At 35.0% G+C, this 21,676-nt stretch overlaps 5 protein-coding genes across 5 annotated transcripts; 4 read left to right on the top strand and 1 right to left on the bottom strand.

Moving 5' to 3' along the window:
* Window positions 1–1,164: 1,164 nt before the first annotated feature.
* Window positions 1,165–6,335, top strand: Cbr-nhr-230 (the record flags this gene model as incomplete). Its single annotated transcript, XM_045238518.1, has 8 exons — window positions 1,165–1,295; window positions 1,831–1,970; window positions 2,018–2,076; window positions 2,389–2,514; window positions 3,457–3,627; window positions 3,677–3,843; window positions 4,514–4,784; window positions 6,237–6,335. 8 exons carry the CDS (start codon window positions 1,165–1,167, stop codon window positions 6,333–6,335), a joined length of 1,164 nt encoding a protein of 387 aa, XP_045091171.1.
* A 993-nt stretch (window positions 6,336–7,328) lies between these two features.
* On the top strand, window positions 7,329–8,936 carry CBG23809 (the record flags this gene model as incomplete). The annotated part of the gene is made up of 2 exons (XM_045238519.1): window positions 7,329–7,426; window positions 8,852–8,936. 2 exons carry the CDS (start codon window positions 7,329–7,331, stop codon window positions 8,934–8,936), a joined length of 183 nt encoding a protein of 60 aa, XP_045091172.1.
* Window positions 8,937–9,137: 201 nt separating this feature from the next.
* On the top strand, window positions 9,138–14,576 carry CBG23810 (the record flags this gene model as incomplete). The annotated part of the gene is made up of 4 exons (XM_045238520.1): window positions 9,138–9,237; window positions 10,527–10,906; window positions 12,570–12,778; window positions 14,225–14,576. 4 exons carry the CDS (start codon window positions 9,138–9,140, stop codon window positions 14,574–14,576), a joined length of 1,041 nt encoding a protein of 346 aa, XP_045091173.1.
* Window positions 14,577–16,907: 2,331 nt separating this feature from the next.
* On the bottom strand, window positions 16,908–17,355 carry CBG23812 (the record flags this gene model as incomplete). The annotated part of the gene is made up of 3 exons (XM_002647176.1): window positions 16,908–17,135; window positions 17,183–17,281; window positions 17,329–17,355. The coding sequence occupies 3 exons, from the start codon at window positions 17,353–17,355 to the stop codon at window positions 16,908–16,910; spliced, it is 354 nt and encodes a 117-aa protein (XP_002647222.1).
* A 222-nt stretch (window positions 17,356–17,577) lies between these two features.
* Cbr-mrps-35 lies at window positions 17,578–20,843 on the top strand (the record flags this gene model as incomplete). Its single annotated transcript, XM_002647177.2, has 4 exons — window positions 17,578–17,715; window positions 18,651–19,017; window positions 19,618–19,967; window positions 20,628–20,843. 4 exons carry the CDS (start codon window positions 17,578–17,580, stop codon window positions 20,841–20,843), a joined length of 1,071 nt encoding a protein of 356 aa, XP_002647223.2.
* Between the last annotated feature and the right edge of the window lie 833 nt (window positions 20,844–21,676).

The raw sequence follows: 21,676 nt of genomic DNA on the forward strand, positions 1-21,676 counted from the left end.
CTTAGATTCTTAGATTCTTGGATTCTTAGATTGCTTAGATTCTTAGATTCTGTAGATTCTTAGATTCTTAGATTCTTAGATTCTTAGATTCTTAGATTCTTAGATTCTTAGATTCTTAGATTCTTAGATTCTTAGATTCTTAGATTCTTAGATTCTTAGATTCTTAGATTCTTAGATTCTTAGATTCTTAGATTCTTAGATTCTTAGATTCTTAGATTCTTAGATTCTTAGATTCTTAGATTCTTAGATTCTTAGATTCTTAGATTCTTAGATTCTTAGATTCTTAGATTCTTAGATTCTTAGATTCTTAGATTCTTAGATTCTTAGATTCTTAGATTCTTAGATTCTTAGATTCTTAGATTCTTAGATTCTTAGATTCTTAGATTCTTAGATTCTTAGATTCTTAGATTCTTAGATTCTTAGATTCTTAGATTCTTAGATTCTTAGATTCTTAGATTCTTAGATTCTTAGATTCTTAGATTCTTAGATTCTTAGATTCTTAGATTCTTAGATTCTTAGATTCTTAGATTCTTAGATTCTTAGATTCTTAGATTCTTAGATTCTTAGATTCTTAGATTCTTAGATTCTTAGATTCTTAGATTCTTAGATTCTTAGATTCTTAGATTCTTAGATTCTTAGATTCTTAGATTCTTAGATTCTTAGATTCTTAGATTCTTAGATTCTTAGATTCTTAGATTCTTAGATTCTTAGATTCTTAGATTCTTAGATTCTTAGATTCTGAATTTCTGAATTTCTGAATTTCTGAATTTCTTATGAATTCTAAATTTCTAAAAATTCTGTGTAGTTCAAAAATTCATGATGACGTCTGAAAAAGTATTTTTCTCCTCCCAGGCAGACGGAAATCTTTAAAAATCTCTAAAAATCCAAGATTACATTTTTCCGAAAATCCTAAAATCCCGAAAAATTCAATTAGTCAGATGCATAACATGTAGGAGGATTCCAAAATGATCACTTGATAATCCTGATATCGCATTTTTCCTTCGAGAAAACTCTGCCCACCCAGTGTTATTGTTTTCGAAAATTGCAAAAAAAATTTTGGAAAAAAATTTTTTAAAAAAAAGTTTTGTTTTGAAAAAAATTTTTTATGGAATTTTTCAGCCATTTTTTGTTATTTACATCTGAAAATTTCAAATTTCAGACAAAATGCCCAACAGCGATTCGCCGTCATCGTCACAGGACGAATCTGGGGACCTGACTTGTTCTGTTTGTGACCAACCGGCCAAGGGCAAGCATTTTGGAGCAATCGCCTGTAGAGCATGTGCAGCATTTTATAGGTGAATTTACTATCATTTTAAAGCCCATAAAATTTTCTATCTAATAAGCCAAAAATTTCAAAAATTCGATAAAAATGAAGAAAGTTAAGAGGTGTTTTCGAAAATTGGTAAAAAAATAAGCCCAAAAATGTTGAGTCTACAGTAACTCTGCTAATTTAGGTCCGATTTTTGTGAAAAATGAATTTTCAGAATTGTCACATTTAGAGCTTTGAAATGAGCCTAAACTCGGCTATAATTGCATGATTTTGATTTTTTTTGGAAGATTCGTGGTGGGACCCAAAGTTTTGAAAAATTCCAAATTATGCAAATCTAGTCATGTTTATACTCATTTTGAAGCTCTAAACAAGCCAAATTCAAATATGCTACAATTTTTCAATTTGGTCAAAAAATAGCCGAGTTACGGTAGTTTTACACTTTCTGGGTCTCACCACGAAAACTTCAAAATTTCAAAATTATGCAAATATAGTCGTGTTTAGGCTCATTTTGAAGCTTTCGACGACCCAAATTCAAATTTTATGACTAAATTTATTTTCAGACGTGCCGATGCGTGCAAAACGAATGTGAAAGCGTGCAAAAAGGGTGGCAAATGTCAGTCGCTGGTGAATAATAACGGATGGTTCGATTGTAAATACTGTAGACTACAAAAATGCTATCAAGTTGGAATGAACACGACAAGTACAGTAATCTGAAAACTACAGTAACCCGGAAACTTCAATTTTAAGACTTTCAATTCGACCGCGATCCGATCAGCACCAAGTTCAAAGGATCGGAAGTTCCAAAGGTTGGTTTTGACGAAAAACTACCGTAACTTCCTTATTTTTTGTGCAAACTGGAAAATGATTTGCAGATTTAAGTTTTGCTTGTTTGGAGCTTCAAAATGAGTATAAACATGGCTATATTTGAAAACTTTTGAGTTTTTCGAAATGTTGGGTCCCACCACGAAAATTTTCAAATTTTCAAATTTTTTCAAACCTAGTCATGTTTATACTCATTTTGAAGCTCTAAACAGGCCAAATTCAAATCTGCAAAAATTTTCAAATTTTGCCAAAAAATAGCTGAGTTACAGTAGTTTTAAATGTAAAAAAAATTTCAGAGCATGGAATGTTTTCTGGGCCGCCCACACTGTGTGATTTTTGTGAAGCCGGAGAAAGTACAAGTCAAAAAGGATCTCATCGATTGTAATGATCTCATGAAGAAGGCGACAAAAATTTTTGTGGAGGTTTGTTGAAAAAAATTTTTTTAAATCTCCCAAAAACTCTGATTCTATTCAAAGATAGCCAAGTTTAGACTCGTTTTTGAGCTCTTAACAAGCTCAACAAAACTATAAAAATTTCAGAGAGAAAAATCGAAAACCAGCCGAGTTACGGTAGTTTTAGATTATTGCTCATTTTTGATGAAAAATGGTCAAATTACCTTAACTCGAATGTTATTGGACGGAATAGGAAAATTTGTACAGATTCCATTTTGGCTTGTTTAGTGCTTCAAAATGAGTATAATCATGACTATATTTGAAAATTGTTTTGAAATTTTCAAAATTTTGGGTCCCACCACGAATCTTCCAGAAAAAAAAAATCAAAATCATGCAATTATAGCCGAGTTTAGGCTCATTTCAAAGCTCTAAATGTGACAATTCTGAAAATTCATTTTTCACAAAAATCGGACCTAAATTAGCAGAGTTACTGTAGACTCAACATTTTTGGGCTCATTTTTTCACCAATTTTCGAAAACACCTCTTAACTTTCTTCATTTTTATCCAATTTTCGAAATTTCTGGCTTATTGGATAGAAAATTTTATGGGCTAAAAATCAGACCTAAATTAGCAGAGTTACTGCATAATTTTGAAATTTTGAAGTTTTCGTGGTGTGATCCAGAAAGTGTAAAACTACCGTAACTCGGCTATTTTTTGACCAAATTGAAAAATTGTAGCATATTTGAATTTGGCTTGTTTAGAGCTTCAAAATGAGTATAAACATGACTAGATTTGCATAATTTGGAATTTTTCAAAATTTTGGGTCCCACCACGAAAAATTTCCAAAAAAATCAAAATCAAGCAATTATAGTCGTGTTTGGGCTCATTTCAAAGCTCTAGACCTAATAAATTTGAAAATACAATTTTCAGGGAAGTGAAACGCCGCTCCAAGGCAAAACGAACCTTTTAAAGTTGGCAGAAGCATTACAAAATATGGAAAAATCTCATACTTCGGGACCAGTGAAGCTGGTCACCAAATATGGCAAAGAAGAAGTGCTATCGTTTTTTGAGCAGGATTTTTTAAAAGCCACCAGCTGGTTTTCCTATTACAACGAGTTTACTGAACTGGAAACGGAGACGAAGGTAAAAATTTTGAAAAGAAATTTTTTTTTTTTCTGAAATTTTGTTTCAGCTCGAAATGATGCAAGCCATGTGGCATGTATGGTCCAGACTGTACAAATTGGCCACCGCGGCGAACGGAAAACGACGAAAAGTTTGCGAAGATCAACTTTTACTGATTAGCCACGAGTCGGAGTATACTGTAATGGACCTGACGAAAATCGAGTTTGACTATTCGTGGTGTACAAAGTACAGTAATGAGCAGATGCAACAGTGAGTGGGATATTTGAGTTTGAAACGTTGAGAGCTTCAAAATAAATATAAACACGACTAGGTTTGAAAATGTCGATTTTTGGCGATTTTCGTAGTGGGACCCAAAATAGGGAAATTTTCAAAATGTTTCAAATATAGTCTTGTTTATACTTATTTCCAAGCTCTACACAAGCCAAATTTAAATCTGCAAAAATTTTTGAGTTTGGCCAAAAAATAGCCGAGTTACGGTAGTTTGAATATTTGAGGCGAAACAAGAGCAATGTTGTAAAATGACCATAACTTTGTAAAAGTTCAGTTTTGAAACACAAAACTGGTATTGTTGCATTTTCCACATTAAAAGCTTCAAAATGAGTATAAACATGACTGTATTCGAAGAGATTTGAATTTTTTGAAAGTTTGGGTCCCACCACCAAAATTCCGAAAAATCAAAATTATGCGAATATAGGCATGTTTAGGCTCATTTCAAAGCTCTGAAGGTGATACATTCGAAATTATAAGTTTCAAAATCTGGAAACCAAATTTGTTTTACAAAAAAAATTTTACAAAAAAATCTCTCTCATCTAACTCTTTGAGGATTTCCAATCGATTTTTGAGCGTTTTAAACCAAATTTTTAGAACAAGAAATTCAAATTTTCAGCTTCATCGACAACACGGAAAACAGTTTTCTGTACAAATTGGTCGATTATATGGTCGATTTGAAGCCATCCGACGCTGAGCTCTCTTTTATGATTTGTCAAGCGTGTTTCCACTATGCCGGACAGCGATTCAGTGGAAAAATTGCCGAAACTTGTGAGAAATTCGAGAAAAAACTGGCTGACGATCTTCACGACTTTTATGTGGACGAATGGAGAATGCCCAACTACTCGGGCAGACTGTCCCTGATGCTGAGAATCAATAATTGGATCAAGGTGATTTATTTTCCTGAGCTCATTGGATTTGAAGTTCATTTTTGAAAATGGCACGTCAAGAGCTTCAAAATGAGTATAAACACGACTATATTTGAAGAACTTTGGGTCCCATCACGAACATTTCTAGATTTTCGTCGTGGGACCTGAAAAATGTAAAACTACCGTAACTCAGCGATTTTTATATCAAATCGAAACATTTTTTCAGATTTGAATTTCGCTTGTTTTGATCTTCAAAATGAGTCTAATCATGACTATGTTTGAAAGTTTTCGAATTTTCGTGGTGGGACCCAAAAAGTGTAAAACTACCGTAACTCAGCTATTCTTTTACCAAATCTGAAAATTTGCGCAGTTTTGAATTTAGCTTTTTTAGAGCTTCAAAATGAGTATAATCATGACTATGTTTGAAAGTTTTCGAATTTTCGTGGTGGGACCCAAAAAGTGTAAAACTACCGTAACTCAGCTATTCTTTTACCAAATCTGAAAATTTGCGCAGTTTTGAATTAAGCTTTTTTAGAGCTTCAAAATGAGTATAATCATGACTATGTTTGAAAGTTTTCGAATTTTCGTGGTGGGACCCGAAAAGTGTAACACTACCGTAACTCAGCTATTCTTCTACCAAATCTAAAAATTTTTGCACATTTGAGTTTAGCTTGTTTAGAGCTTCAAAATGAGCCTAAATACAACCATGTTTGAAAAACTTGAATTTTGAAAATTTTTGGGGTGGTCCCAAAAATTCGAAAATTTGAATTGTTTCGAATATAGGCATGTTTAGGCTCGTTTTGAAGCTCTAACCAAGCCGACTGAGAATCTATTAAAATTTATCAATTTTGTCGAAAAATAGCCGAGTTACGGTAGTTTTACATGATTGCTCATGTTAACTGAAAATTTCGGATTACTGTAGCTTTCCTCGTTTTGTCATTGGATTTTGATGAAAGTTTGATTTTTGACCTTACCACATTAAAAGCATTAAAATGAGTATAAACACGACTTCAATCCGTTCGTTTAAATTTTCGGCACGCGACGCGACAAGACACGCGACGCACGACCCCGACGCACACGAAATTTCGAAATCGTGCAAACCTAAGCGTGTGGGTGCTCATTTTGAAGCTGCAACTAAGCTGAATTCGCATCACAAAAATTTTTTAATTTGCTCGAAAAATAGCCGAGTTACGGTAGTTTTACACTTTTAAGGTCCCACCACGAAAACTTCAAAAATTCAAACTTTTTCAAATATAGCCGTGTTTATACTCATTTTAAGCTCTAAAGACGCTGTATTCAAATCTGCAAAAAACTTTCAATTTGGTCGGAAAATAGCCGAGTTACGGTATTTTTACACTTTTAAGGTCCCACCACGAAAACTTCAAAATTTCAAACTTTTTCAAATATAGCCGTGTTTGGGCTCATTTTGAAGCTCTTTTCAAGCTAAACTCAGAGAAAAACTTTTTTTTCCAGGAAGACATCTGGAAATGTCGTCAAAAACAAGAAATCGCTGATCTCTTCGACGTCTACTGCATCGAGTACTCGCATCCCGAGATTTTTAAGGATATCTAGATTTTTTATTGATTTTTAAAAATGATTCTCAATATTATAGCTTTACCCATCAAGATCTCTAATGAATGAATAAAGTATTTTTGAAGTTTTTAAAAATTTTGAAAAAAAAATTTTTTTTTTGGAAAATTATATTTATTTGAAAATGAAACCTGAAAATATTTTGAAAAACTTTAAAAAATGGAAAAAAATTAAAATTTCTTGAAAATTCCTTTAAAAGCGCCGCTTTCCCCTCTCGTAAATCGACATGGCCTAGGAGGCGCCGCGCTGGCCGAACTCTGCCGAAAACTCTTTTTTGCGATTTTCACATATTTTAGCCTGAAAAAAAAATGAAAAATTATGCTGATAATCGCAAAAATCGTGAATTTTCAGTCTAGAAAGTTGGAAAAAATTAAAAATTTCGAAAAAAAAATTTTTTTTCCGAATTTTCCAACTTTCCAGTCCGATTTTTTGGGGGTTTTACGAATTTTAGCCTGAAAATAGCGAAAAATCATGCTGAACATCGTAAAAATCATGATTTTTCCAGTCTAGAAAGTTGGAAAAAAGCTGGAAATTCGGTTTTTAAAAAAAAGAGGAAACATTTTTTTTCCAATTTTTCACCTTTCCAGATCGATTTGTATGAATTTCAGCACCATTTTCAGCGTTTTTCACCTCAGAAATCACAAAAAATCGCTCTAAAATGATTTTTTAGGATTTTCTGAATTTTCGCATTAAAAAATTTTTTTTGCAGTCACAATATGTCGGAATATGATCGAATGTTCAAATTGATTCGGAAATCGTTGGAAAATTCGGAAGGATTGTGATATAAATTATTGATTTTCTTTTATTTTTGCTTTTTTGTTAATTTACTCAATTTGTTGATGAAAAAAAAATACTTTTTGCCCAATTTTTTCGAATTTTCTTAATTTTTCAAGCTTAAAATCTCGGTTTTTCACCAAGAAAACCCCTATTTTTGTCCAATTTTTTCCCAATTTTTTGCCAATTTTCACTTCAGATATGTCTTCTCTTTCCTCCTCATCGTCTAATGTGCGAATGGATCGACGCTTCGACTGGGTTGGACCGCCGGATAGTGTCTCGAAAATTCGCAAAATTATGTGAGTGAGAAAAAATCTGAAAATTCGCTGAAAATCCGCTGAAAAACGGTTTTATTTGACGAAATTCGCATATTTTTTGCAAATTCTCCGGGTGCGGCACGGAAAAGTGGGCGGAGTCTGTCGACTTGCAACGCCGCGGCGCAATTTTCTGTCGAATTTTTAGCCTTTCGAAAAAAAATATTTTTCGCCCATTTTTCTTCATTTTCGCTCAAATTTCCTCAATTTTTTGGGAATTTTTACTAGAAATTTAATTTTTTAAAGGCTCCGCCGCGTTGACAATGAGTCGGAACTCGAGCGGCAGTACCGCACCGCCCGGGAAGAGCTGAACCAGTGGAATTCGGATTTTTGGGCCGAGCACAATCAACTGTTCGATCGCCAAAAGTCGGAATTCGTCGAGAAGAAGCAGAAGGCGTTGGGACGGCTGGAACACGTGTCGGCGAACGAGCTCAGCGAGTTTTATCGCGATTTTCTCAACGATCGGCATGTGGCGATGATGGCTTATAATAAGTGGGTGGATAATTAGGCGGGAATTTGAATTCGTGATTAAAATAGCCAGAAAATTCATGGAAATCGAAAAAATTCCCCAAAAAAATGGTTTTTCGGGAAAAAAATTAATTATTAAAAAAATTTTTAAAGCCCAGTTTTCCCAATTTTCAAAGACAAAATCGGAGAAACAACCTGAAAATCTGGAAATTTAAACGGAAATCGACCTAAAACCGCTCGAAAAATGAGAAATTTCCATGTGGCTGGCGTGCCTTCAGCGCTTTTCGAAATTCCTCGATTAGAAGAGCTTTCGGATCATTTTAGAGCATTTTTATTAGAATTTTTTAATGATTTTGGACGATTTTTGAACATTTTCAAGCAAAAAGCACCTTATTGTCAACTTTTTCGGTATTTTTTTGAGTCATTTACCACTATTTTCTCAAAATTTCTGATTTTTACCGATTTTTCGCAATTTTCAAGGACTAGATTGGAAAAATAGCTGAAAAAACTGAAAGTTTCGACAAAAATTGACCGAAAAACACCCGAAAAATGAGCGAATTTCCAAGCGGCTGGCGTGCCTTTGGCGCGTTTTGGAATTCCTTGATTAGAAGCGTTTTTGATCTGTTTTAGGGCATTTTGAATCATTTTTAGGCAAAAAGAAGCTTATTTTTGTGATTTTCAGCTCATTCCAGCTGAGGGATTCTGCAAAATTTGGCTTCAAAAATTCAATTTTCATGATTAGCACACTTTTCGGTGGTTTTTGAGTCATTATTCACGATTTTCTCAATATTAGGTGAAATTTACAGCGATTTTTCGAAATTTCGTGCCAAATTTAGCTGAAAAATTCGATTTTCCATGCGTTTTTCTACTGAAAAATCCCGAAAAAATCAATTTTCAGACGCTATTTTCAATATTTTTATAAAATTGCTGAAATTTTTGCAGAGAATGGTATCGCCGAAACCTGCAGCTCATTTGGCCGGCACTCAAAGTCAACGTCGTCAGATTTTTCCGAATGGCCAGGAGATAATTTCTTTTTGCGATTTTTGATTTTTCCCTTATTTTCTGTTCGTCGTAGATTTTTCCCCCGTTTTTTCTAGCTTTCTTCCCTATAAAATCGTTATTTTATCGCTTTTTTTCGAAATTTTTCTCGGTTTCCAGCCGATTTTCTATCTATTTTTTGTGATTTTTCTTCCTTTTTCTTTGAAATTGGAGCCTAATTTCCATTCAGATGGCACCTGGGAAACGTACAGGCGCTGCCAAAGGCTCGCGTCACAACAAAAAGTATTGGAGAAAGGGAACGGACATTACCGATATTGAGGATGCGATTCGTGAGTGGAATTTGCGGAAAAAGCGCGAAAATTGAGCTAGAAATTGATGAAAATTGAGTTTTCCAGCCATTTTTAGCCCGAAATCATGCAAAATGAGCTCAAAAATTGATTTTCCGGTTTGAAAATTGCTGGAAATTGATTATTCTAGCAATTCTCTGCTAAAAATTCATGAAATGTATCTGTGAAAGAAATCAAAAAGTGGCTAACTAGTAAAATATTGCTGATATCCTGATAAACATTTTACTAGTTAACCACTTTTTGATATCTTTCAAAAGAAGTGAGATATATAGGCTCAAAGTGGACGATCCGGGTGTCGTTCTATTAGAGGTTTTACGGTATTTGGGTTTTCTGGAGTTTTCAGCATATTTTTGGTTAATTTTCTCAAAAAATCATGAGCATAGAGCTGAAAATTGATATTTCCAGCTAATTTTCCGTACAAATTCGAATTGAAAACTCAAAAACCGCCCAAAAAAGTTATTTATCAAAAAAGATGAAAACTAAGCTGAAATGAGCCAAAAATGACAAAAATAAGGTGCTTTTTCGCCTTAAAATGATCCTAAATTGCTTCAAATCAAGAAAAAAGCCATTTGAAATGCGAAAAAATGACCCAAAAACGCTTCAAACTTCGAGGAATTTCAAAACGCGCCGAAGGCACGCCAGCCACTTGGAAATCGCTCATTTGAGCGTTTTTAGGTCGATTTTTGTCGAAAATTTTAGATTTTTCAGTCATTTTCCCAATTTTGACATTTAAAGATGTGAAAATGGCGCGTTTTGAAATTTCTCGAGGTTTGAGCATTTTCAGCTCATTTTAGTCGAAAATTGATCTAAAATATTCAAGAATCTGTGCAAAAATGACTCAATAGCCACCGAAAAAATGGTAATCATCGAAAAATTATGAAGACTAAGTTGAAATGAGCTGAAAATCTCGAAAATACGGTTATTTTTGCATGAAAATGATCAAAAAGCGTCCAAAATCATGAAAAAACCCCCATTTGAAGTGCTCTAAAATAGTCTAAGAAGTATCAAATCGAGGAATTTCGAAACGCGCCAAAGGCACGCCAGCCGAATTCGCTCAATTTTTGGACGTTCGATTTTTGTCAAAAATTTCTGGATTTTGCTCTTGAAAAGTGTAAAAAATGGCTTTAAAAAGACCAAAAAACGCCCGGAAAATGAGCAATTTTCGAGTGGCTGGTGCGCCTTTGGCGCGCAATTCTAGAAAAAAAACCGGAAAATTTTCGGGAAAATTCTAGTAAAATCTCAAAAAAAAAAATGCAAAAAATGCTTTCCAGACGATCGTTCTCATCAAGCAGCGACGGGAGGAATTGTGGAGGATATGAAGGACGAGGAAATCTTTGTCGTCGATCGTCTACCCACCTCCAAGAAGACGGAAGAACCCCAAAGAACGCGAAAACAGCAGGCGGCTCTGGAGAAAATCACGAGAAACATCACTCAAGAGCAAGTTTCCCTGCCGAAACCCACCGGAAAAGTGCTCAAAAAGCCGGCGAAACTGCCACGTGGCAATGCGATTCTGAAGTTGAAGGCTGGGGTGAAGAAAGTGGCTAAACGGCAGGAGAAGGAGCCGAAATTCGACGTCTGGAGTACAGATTTGACGCCGCGGATTCCAAAAGAGAAGCTGGATAATCCGGAAGCGGTGGAGCACTTTTTGAAGGTATTAAATCTAAAAATTGCGCAAAATCATGAAAATCCAATTTCAAATGCTCTAAAATGACCGAAAAACGCTTCAAATCGAGGAATTTCAAAACGCGCCAAAGGCGCGCCAGACTATACAATTTTGCAATTTTCGGGCGTTTTTTGGTCTTTTTAAATGCATTTTTCACACTTTTCAAGATCAAAATCTGAAAATTTCGACAAAAATCGACCTAAAAACGCCCGAATAATGAGCAATTCCCAAGAAACTGGCGTGCCTTTGGCGCGTTTTTGAGTTATTTTTTTTCAAAAATTTGCGAAATTTTCTGAAAAAAATGGCTGAATTTTTTTTTCGAGAATTCTGGACTATATTTTTTAGATTTTTCAAAAATTAGAATTTTTTGGAATTTGAAAATTCCGGAAATTCCAAATTACCCAATTTTTTGAAATCCTGGATTTTTGGGATTTTTTGAAAGGGGGACTCCGACCAATAATTTTTATTGCATTAAAATGTGTTAAAAGTTATATATTTTCCGAATATTATTGCGAAAAAATTCAAAAAAAATCCGAAATCCCCAAAAAACGCCGTTGAAAATGAGAAAAATTCAAAAAAGGTGCCGCCGAGGGACGAGGATTTGAATTCCCGCGCATTGAGAAAGCTAGGCCACGGCGCCTGACAGCATTATTTTCAAGTTGCCGACAGTGTTTTTTAATGTTTTTTACCTGTCGGGGACAAAAGCGAAAAAAATCCGGAAACATTGTCCTGTAAGAAAGTCGCGCCGTGGCCTAGGTTTTTCACTGAAAATTCTCGTCCCTCTGCGGCACCTTTTTTTGAATTTTTTTCCTTTTCGACGGCGTTTTTCGGGGATTTCGGATTTTTTTTGAATTTTTTCGCAATAATATTCGGAAAATAGATAAATTTTAACACATTTTAATGCAATAAAAAATTTGACCGGAGTCCCCCTTGAAAACTTTGGAAAATTTGAAGTTAAGAATTTTTGAGTTTTTCACAATTTTCAAGATCAAAATTGGAAAAATGACTAGAAAATCTGGAATTTTAGACAAACATTGACCAAAAAACGCCCGAAAAAAGAGGGAATTCCAAGCGACTGGTGCGCCTTTGGCGCGTTTTTTAATTCCTCGATTTGAAGCGTTTTTTGGGGTCATTTTGGAGCATTTCAAATGGGTTTTTCCATGTTTTTGAACGATTTTTAGGCAAAGATAACCGTATTTTCGAGATTTTCAGCTCATTTCCACTTAGTCTTCATCATTTTTCGATGATTACCATTTTTTCGGTGGCTGTTGAGTCATTTTTGCAGTGATTCTTGTAAATTTTAGATCAATTTTCGACTGAAATGAGCTGAAAATGCTTCAAACCTCGAGGAATTTCAAAACGCGCCGAAGGCACCCCAGCCCCTTGGATATCGCTATTTTTTCGTGCTTTTTTTAGTCGATTTTTGTCGAAATTCTCGGATTTTCAGCCATTTTTCACAACTTGAATTGTCAAAATTGGAATTTTTGACAAAAAAAAAGACCAAAAACCGCCCGAAAAATAAGCAATTTCAAAGAGGCTGGCCGTTTTGAAATTCGTCGAGGTTTGAAGCATTTCAAATGGGGTCTTCCATGATTTTGGGCGATTTGTCCGCTTAAAATCAATTAAAATTAATTAACTGCTCTTTTTGAAGGTTGTCAAAAAGAAGCAGCCGAAAACGCCGGGAAAATCCATCACGACACTGCTTCCGGCGGTTGAAGTGGCACAGGGAGGAGCGTCGTACAATCCAGAATCCTCGGAATATCAAGAATACGTCACACGGATCGCCGGTGAGGAGCAGAGGCTGATTGATTCGGAGGAGAAGACGAAGCGAGGAATCGAGCCGCAGTGGGAGAAGGTAAGGTCCGAAAATTGTATATTGTGGCTTGAAAATGGCCGATTTCAGTCCGAAATTGGTCAGGTATGCGCTGAAAATGGTCTATTTTAGCCCGAAAATTGGTAAAATTTGCCCTAAAATGGTCTATTCTGGCGTAAAAATAGTCGTTTTCAGCTTTAAAATGCTCAATTTTCGGAAAGAACCGCTAATTTGAAATTTTAAACAAATTGCAAAAACCTTTGAGAAATCGCTGAAATTTGAATTTTGAAATACAGGAAAATCCAGTTTTACTACCCCAAAAATCAATGCAAATTCGAGAAAATTAAAAACCAGAAATCTGAAAAAACTGCCAAAACCCATTTTTCCAACTACTTTTGACCGAAAATCGGCAAGGAAAACCATAAAAATTGACTGAAAATGCCCCCAAAAATGGCTGAAATTGGTCCAAAATGATCTAGGTTCGATTCCAGCAAAAAAAAGATTTTTTTAATTGTCTGAAAATGGCCTAAAAATGTGATTTTGACTTTTTTAAAAAGTTTTTTTTTTTTTTGTTAAAAATGACCCCAAAATTAGCAGAAATCGGTCTAAAATAAGCTAAATTTGAATCCCCGAAAATCGCAAATTCTCGAAAAATTATCCGGAAATCTTAAAAAAGGCTGAAAATGGTTGAAAAAATTGAATTTGGATGCTCCAGGGCATTGGAAAATTTGAAAATCCAGATTTTACATCTACAGTAATCTGAAAAAGGCTGAAAAATAACCAAAAATCATCGAATTTCGGCATACTTGTAACGGGCCGGCCTTTTTTTCTGAATTTCTAAGGCCCGGCCCGGCCCGCGGGCCCGCCATTTCACAAGTTTTGAAAATTTCAAAAAATTGGAGAAAATTATTTTAAGAGCTCAAAAACAGTGAGTTTTTGATACCGGGACTTCCGGGCCGGCCCGAAATTTTACAAATTTTACTTAATTATGGAATTTTGGCAATTTCGCAGGTCACCACGGAACACGAGCGTTTCTTGGAGATGGCTGAAGGTCTTCGAATCCATCCGAACTTCAATAAAAACGACGAAGAAACAACGACTACAGTAACCCAGGAAGGCACCGAAGAGACCGTCAAAAATGGACCAGTGACATGTGAGAGAATGACGAAGGAGCAGAAAAAGAAGAAGGCGAAGGCGGCCGGATTGGAGAAGGACGAGAAGAAGAGATTGGAGGAGAAGGCTAGAGAACAGGACTCGCATAACGTCTATCGGTAGGTAATTAGGCGATTTAATTGGCCAATTAAACCCAAAATCCGAATTAAAAATGATGTATTTTTAAATTAAAAAACGGTTCAAAAATCACTTTTTGTTGGCTGATTACACCTAAATCCGGCTAATTACACCTAAATTTAATTGGCTAATTACACCTAAATCCAAATTAAAAATGAATTAAAACTTTAATTGACCATTAATTAATTAACGCCAATTTCCAGCACGAAACAACTGCACAAAGAGCTCGACGAGGAGGAGAAGCAACGCCACGTGGAATCGGAGGCTCGCAAGAAGAAGAAGCTGTTGAATAAGCTCACGAAACGACAGAAGCTCGGACGTGGCGCGTTTGTTGAGGCGGAGGATCCGTTCTTGCTGAAAGAGGAGCTGACTGGCAATTTGCGACAAATCAAGCCGCAAGGACACGTGTTGGACGATCGAATGAAGAGTTTGCAGCGAAGAAACATGCTTCCGATCGGTGGAACGAAGGCGAAGAAGCTGAAGACGAGTCTCAAGTCGAAGGTTGTCGAGAAACGATCCGTGAAGGAGGTCGTCAAAGGAAGTCGTGTGATTTGAGGAGCTGAAAATCCAGGAAAAATGCCCTGAAAATGCTAAATTTCAGCTTTTTCTCCATTAAAATCGCTCAAAAATGACCTTTTTTTTTGAATTTTTTAAACAATTGTTACTGTTGTCCTTGTTCATCTTTTTATTGTTAATCAAATATGAATTGTCTGAAAAATTTCCAAAATTTTTGAACTGAAAATTATGGAAAAATGCCTTAAAAATCATTAATTTCAGCTCTTTCTGCCTCAAAATTCGAATTATTTGGCTTTTTCTAGGCTAAAATCGTTCAAAAATGACCCAGAAATCCGTAAAACATTCTTTTTTGCAAAACAAATTTTTTCAGCGTTCTCAGAGTCGAAATCTCGGAAAACGGTCGATTTTGGCTGCTTTTTGGCTCAAAAATGATCTAAAATCGCTTAAAAACGCTGAAATTTGGCTTAAAAAAATTATGATTTTCAAATTTAATAGGAATTTTCGGCTCAAATTTCGTCTGAGAATTATTAAAATCTCTTTTTTGTTTTTTCGCTGAAAATGCTAAATTTCAGCTATTTCTCCATTAAAATCGCTCAAAAATGATCTTTTTTCGAATTCATTAAACAATTGTTACTGTTGGCTCTTTTCTCTTGTTTTGTTCACATTTTTAAAATCATTGTTAATCAAATATGAATTTCGTCGGAAAATTTTTTTTTAAATTTTGGCTGAAAATCCCTAAAAAAGCATCGAAAATTGACTGAAATTGGCCTGTCTGGCGTGCCTGTGGCGCGTTTTTGAAAAAAAAGGCAATTTTCGTGCTGAAAATCATTGAAAAGTGCTTCAAAAAATTACCGGATTTGGGCTTTAAAAATGTGCAAAAATTTTCAATTTTTGAAAAACTAAAATTAGAAATTTTAGAAGTTTAGAAATTCAGAAAAAAAAATTCGAAAATCATAAATTTCAGCGTTTTTCGGCACTAAAATCGCTCAAAAATGACCGATTTTGGCTCTAAAAATGTCAAGCAACCCCAATTTTTGACTTAAAAGCGCCAGAAAAGGCCACTTTTGACTGAAAATTGATAAATTTCAGCGCGTTTTGTGCATCAAAATTGCTCAAAAATAGGCTGAAAATTCTGAATTTCCCGCGTTTTTTTTTCAACTTTCGAAATTTCGAAAATTCTGAATTTTTCGAATTTTTCCAAAAATTGAAAGTCTTGAATTTCTAAAAAAAACTAAAAATTGCAAAAATCGACATTTTTTGAAGTTCTCAACAAAAAATTGAAAATTAAAAAAAAAAAATTTTTTTTAATTTTTTCAGGATTTCTTGTTTGATAGTCTTACTTTTAGGACTTCTTTGGACCGAAAAAATGTTTTTCTAATTTTTATTAAAAATCAATTAATCAATTAATCCCAATTCTAAAGAACAGATCGCACCAAAATCTTGCTCAAATTCTCGATAATCTCGATTTTACAATCGATTTTCTCGATTTTTTCGAATTTCCGAGAAAAATGATAAGCCAAAATGTGGACACATATCCAATCGGTCTGAGCTTCCAGCACCGATTTCTGGAAGAATCGACAAGGGCAATAGTGGATGTTTGGGTAGAAGAATTGGAAAGTCGCCTTCTTTTTCGCATGTTCGACCTGGAAAAATGTGGAGAAAATTGGCTAGAATTGTAGTTTGTAGTTTTTGAGAATTAAAAAAAAATTTCATTAAAAAATTTTTTTTTTTAATTTTTTAATTTTTAAAAATTTTTTAAAAATTTTTAAATAAAGATTCAAAAATGTGAAAATGCTGAAATTCGAATTTTCGAAAATTGTCTAAAATTTGAATTTTTCAGACTACAAACTACAAACTACGAACTACATACTACAAACTACAGAATACAGACTACGAACTACAAACTACAGACTACGAACTACAAACTACAAAATGCAGACTACGAACTACTGAATACAAACTACGAACTACAAACTACAGACTACAAACTACAAAATACAGACTACGAACTACTGAATACAGACTACAGACTACAAACTACGGAATACAAACTACGAACTACAAACTACAGACTACAAAATACAGACTACTTTAAAAATTCTTTTGAAATTCAAAAAATTGAATTTTTTGAACTTCAAAAATTTAAAAATAGCTAGACTTGTAGTTTGGAGTTTGTAGTCTGTAGTCTGTAGTTTGTAGTCGGTGAGGAATTTTTAAAAAATAAAAAAACAATTTTTTGGAAAAGTCTATTTGAAAAATTTTTTAAAATTCGGAAATTCAGATTTTTTGAATTTTAGAGAATTTGAAAATAAGCTAGAATTGTAGTTTGTAGTTTGCAGTCTGTGACGAATTTAAAAAAAATTGAAAATTTCAAAAATTCCAAAAAAAAGCCACCTCCACAAAGCTTCGTCTTGTCTGCGTCTCTCGATACTTCTCCATCCCTCTTCTTTTTCTTTTCCCCCTCCTCAATTCCCATTCACTCTTCCAGTCGAATATCGATTTTTCTTGAAAATCCTCGAAAATTCGCGCTTTTTGGCGAATTTCCGACGCGGGAACGATCAATTCTCGCACTTTTTGACGCTCCATTAGCTGGAAAGCCTGAAATTGTCGATTTTTTCGGCTGAAATTCCAGGAAAATCCCGTACAGTCGCCACCACATCCGGTCTAATCAGCCCTCCAATCGCCACAAGCTTTTCCACGTGGATTTCGTCGTCGCCGCCGTCGGAAATGATGGCTAGAAGAGTCTGAAACCTTGAAAATCTATAATTTCTCAAAAAAATCCGGTTTTTACCTCTTTTACAGTGTCAAAAACCTCCATTTTTAACGGAATTTATTGAAAAAATCATTATAATTCAACAAAATTCAAAACTCCCGCCGGAAAACCTCTCGGGGACTAGAAAGGAGTTTCTAGGCCAGCAGCTGGTGGAGTCCTCGAGGAGAAGAGAATTAAAGCGCTGGTTCTTCATTTTCAGTCTTTCTCAACCGATTTTTTTGGTTTTTTTCTGGAATTTCCTGGAATTTTTCGCTATTTTCAGGTAAAATGCACCGCCTAAGCCATATTGGCACACGGAGCAAGTCGACACTTGCCGATAAATTGAGAAATGCGGTCGGCGGCGCGGATTATGGGAAATCGAAGCAAGCAATGGCGGCTGGATCGTTGACGGCGAAGGATGAGAATGTAGGGCAGAGGAAATTTGAATTTTAAGCATTTTAAATCTGAAAATTTCGAAAATTTTGAATTTTAGGCATTTCAGCCTAAAATTCAGCTAAAATCGGAAAAAAAGACTTAGAATTGAGCTGAATCGAGCTGAAAATCACAAAAATTGACTTAAAATCCACCAAAATCACGAAAACTCCATTAAAAATGACCTAAAAACGCTTCAAATCGAGGAATTTCAAAACGCGCCTAAGGTGCGCCGCCAGCCGCTTGGAATTTCCTCATTTTCAGGCGTTTTTGGTCAAAATTGTTTGATTTTATCGGTTTTTTTTGGTCAAAATCGGGAAAACCACGGAAAAAAGAGCGATTTCCAAGCGACTGGTGCGCCTGAAATTCCTCGAGGTTTGAAGGGTTTTTGGGTCATTTTAGAGCATTTTTGGGCGATTTTGAACCATTTTAAAGCGAAAAATAACCTTTTGTTGTGATTTTAGCGGAAAACATACCAAAAATTGCTCGAAATCCGCTCAAAAATGCTTCAAATCGAAGAATTTTGAAACGCGCCAAAGGCGCGCCAGACGCTTGGAAATCCGCTCATTTTGGAAATCCGCTAAGGCGTTTTGTAGTTTGTAGTTCGTAGTCTGTAGTTTGTAGTTCGTAGTCGCTTGGAAATCCGCTCAGGCGTTTTTTGGTCAATGTTTGTCTGAAATTCCAGAATTTTCAGCTATTTTCAAGATTTTGACCTTTAAAATTGAAAAATCGCCTGAAAATAAGCGATTTCCAAGCGGATGGCGTGCCTTTGGCGCATTTTGAAATTCTTCGAGGTTTGAAGTGTTTTTGGGCGATTTCGAACCATTTTAAGGCGTTAAAATCGAAAAGAAACGTATTTCTAATCTGAAAAATGTCGAAAAAGGCGAATTTGAAGACCAAAACTAGGCTTAAAATCTCCATTTTTGCAGGGCGAGGACTTCCGTGAGCTCTATGTGATGCCAAAACGAAAATTGCGCGGTCAAACGCAGCTAGAACAGGCGACAGGACGTGCCGAAGTCAAGACTCGAAGCAGATTCGACCTGATGGACCGTCTGGCCGAACGACCGCCGAGAAGCGAGGAAATGGATCCGGAGAAGCATACATGGTCGGATATCTGGCCGGCGGCACGTACTTTTGCATCGAGTGTCGTCCCGTTGCCAGTTCGAATGGGATCCAGACCGAATGTTGAGAAACGGGCGCCTTTTAAGAAGGAGGGCAATTTGGAGCTCGTCAAAATTCCCAATTTCCTTCATTTGACACCTGTTGCCGTTCAACAACACTGTGAAGCTATCAAAAGTAGGGGGGAAAATCGGGTGGAAATGGGCGAAAAATGCTATTTTTCAGCTAAATATTACTAAAATAAGCTTCTTTTTACCTAAAAATGTCTAAAATGTTGTAGTTCTAAAATGTCGTAGTTCTAAAATGTCGTAGTTCTAAGATGTCGCGGTTCTAAAATGTCGTGGTTCTAAATTGTCGCGGTTCTAAAATGTCGCGGTTCTAAAATGTCGTAGTTCTAAAATGTCGTAGTTCTAAAATGTCGTGGTTCTAAAATGTCGCGGTTCTAAAATGTCGCGGTTCTAAAATGTCGTAGTTCTAAAATGTAATTTTTTGGAAATTTTCATAGCCCGGGCCGGGCCCGGGCCTTGAAAATTTCCCCAAGCCCGGCCAGCCCGTAATTGTACAAGTATGATCGAAAAAGAATTGTCAAAAATAGCTGAAAAACTTGAAAAGGTCTAAGAACTTTGCAAAAAATCGGAGAAAAAAAATCGAAACGAAATTCGAAAATTCTTCAAAATAGTCCAAAAATCATGAAAACCCAATTTTTCGAAGCAAAAATCCCCGTAAAAATGGAAATTTCAGCTCTCTAAAAACTCTGAAAATGTTGGTTTTTTCCAGAATTCTGCACTCCCTACCCACCAGAACTGCTGTCTGATGCCTCGCTAACCCCATCCCTGCTCCCGATCTCTGTCCAATACTCCACCTACATCCATCAGGGAACCAATATCAGAGATATCAGAAGCCGTGTTATCACTATGATCGTCGATGTCGATTCTCTGAAATTGTCTGAAAACGCGGCGGAGAAATTGGTTCGTCTGGCTGGAAATCGATATAATCAGGAGACGGGAAAACTGACGATTATCACTGATAGGTGTCATACACGCAAACAGAATCTGGATTATGCTCATTATCTGCTCACGGTACTGTATCACGAGGCCAATAAGCAGGAGGCGTGGGCGGAGCTTAAGGTAAGCTTAGAAAATTTGGAATTTAAAAAAATTGAAAAAAAAATTAAAAAAAATAAAAATTATTAAAAACTTATAAAAATTTTTTTTAAAAATTATAAAATTTTTTTATAAACAAAAAAAATTTTTTAATTAAAAATTTTAAAAAATCCGGAAATTATCTAGAATTTTATGAAAAAAAAATTATCTAAAAACCTGAAAAAAATGCTTAAAATGACATTTTAGAACTGGGACATTTTAGAACCACGACATTTTAGAACCACGAAATTTTAGAACCTCGACATTTTAGAACCACGACATTTTAAAACTGGGACATTTTAGAACCGCGACGTTTTAGAACTCCGACATTTCAGAACCGCGACATTTTAGAACCACGACATTTTAGAACTACGACATTTTAGAACCGCGACATTTTAGAACCTCGACATTTTAGAACCGCGACATTTTAGAACCTCGACATTTTAGAACTTGATCATTTTAGAACCACGATATTTTAGAACTCCGACATTTTAGAACCACGACATTTTAGAACGGGACATTTTAGAACTGCGACATTTTAGAACCACGAATTCACAATTTTCGAAAATTGTCTAAAAAATAATTTTTTCAAAATTTTCAAAATTCCGCCTCAGTAATCACACTACAAACTACAATATGTTCCAGGAACGATCCGACAACCTCCAAGTGGAATTCGACGGCTCCACAACCAAATCGAAATTGGAGGATTTGATTGAAAAGGCCAAGAGCTCGGGCCTTAAAACTGATGAGAAGGCGTTGGCGGAGTTTGGAGAGATGTGGAAAACGTATAGGAACACAGAAGAGACGGCAGAGAAAACGAGAGAGTACGGTAGACAGATGAAGAAGATGTTGGGCATTTAATTGTTGCATTTTTAGTCCTTTTTTTAAAGAATTTTTGTAGAAAACGTTATGTCTGAAAATTTCTAGAATTTTCTCTCCACTTATTTTTTGTTATCCTCATTTTTTCAGTTCGTTGAAATATATGATTTAATGTTTTTAGGCATTATTTTCAGAATTTTCAGATACAGAAGGAATTCCAAAAATTGCGAGAAAATCGAGAATTCTGGATTTTCAGAATTCAAAAAAATTTAATTTCTCAATTCGTTTCAGATTTTCAGACTTTGAACTAGACATTTTAAAGTTCAGTTAAAGTTTTTTCAGACTGATCAGGGGTCTGAAAATTTGTAATTTGTCATAGACAATAAAAGAAGAAGAACTGATAAGAAAAAAGATAGAAGGGACAAAGAAAAGTGCAAAAAAGAACAAAAAGGAAGAATTTGTAGACTTTTTTCATTTTTTTTCGATTTTTTGACAAAATTTTTAAAAAAGTTTTAGAAAAGTTAGAATTTCAGTTTTGTTGAATTTTTTTGAAATTTGGAGATTCTGAATTTCTGAGATTCTGAATTTCTGAATTTTTGAACTTTTAAACTTTTGAATTTCTGAATTTCTGGATTTAGGAATTTCTGAATTTCTGAATTTCTGAATTTTTGAATTTCTGATTTTCTGAATGTCTGAATTTCTGAATTTCTGAATTTTTGAACTTTTAAACTTTTGAATTTCTGAATTTCTGGATTTAGGAATTTCTGAATTTCTGAATTTCTGAATTTTTGAATTTCTGATTTTCTGAATGTCTGAATTTCTGAATTTCTGAATTTTTGAATTTCTGAATTTCTGAGATTCTGAATTTCTGAATT

The sequence above is a fragment of the Caenorhabditis briggsae genome (genome assembly GCF_000004555.2).
Source record: "Caenorhabditis briggsae complete genome, chrV, whole genome shotgun sequence".
In the NCBI taxonomy this organism is placed as follows: Eukaryota; Metazoa; Nematoda; class Chromadorea; order Rhabditida; family Rhabditidae; genus Caenorhabditis; species Caenorhabditis briggsae.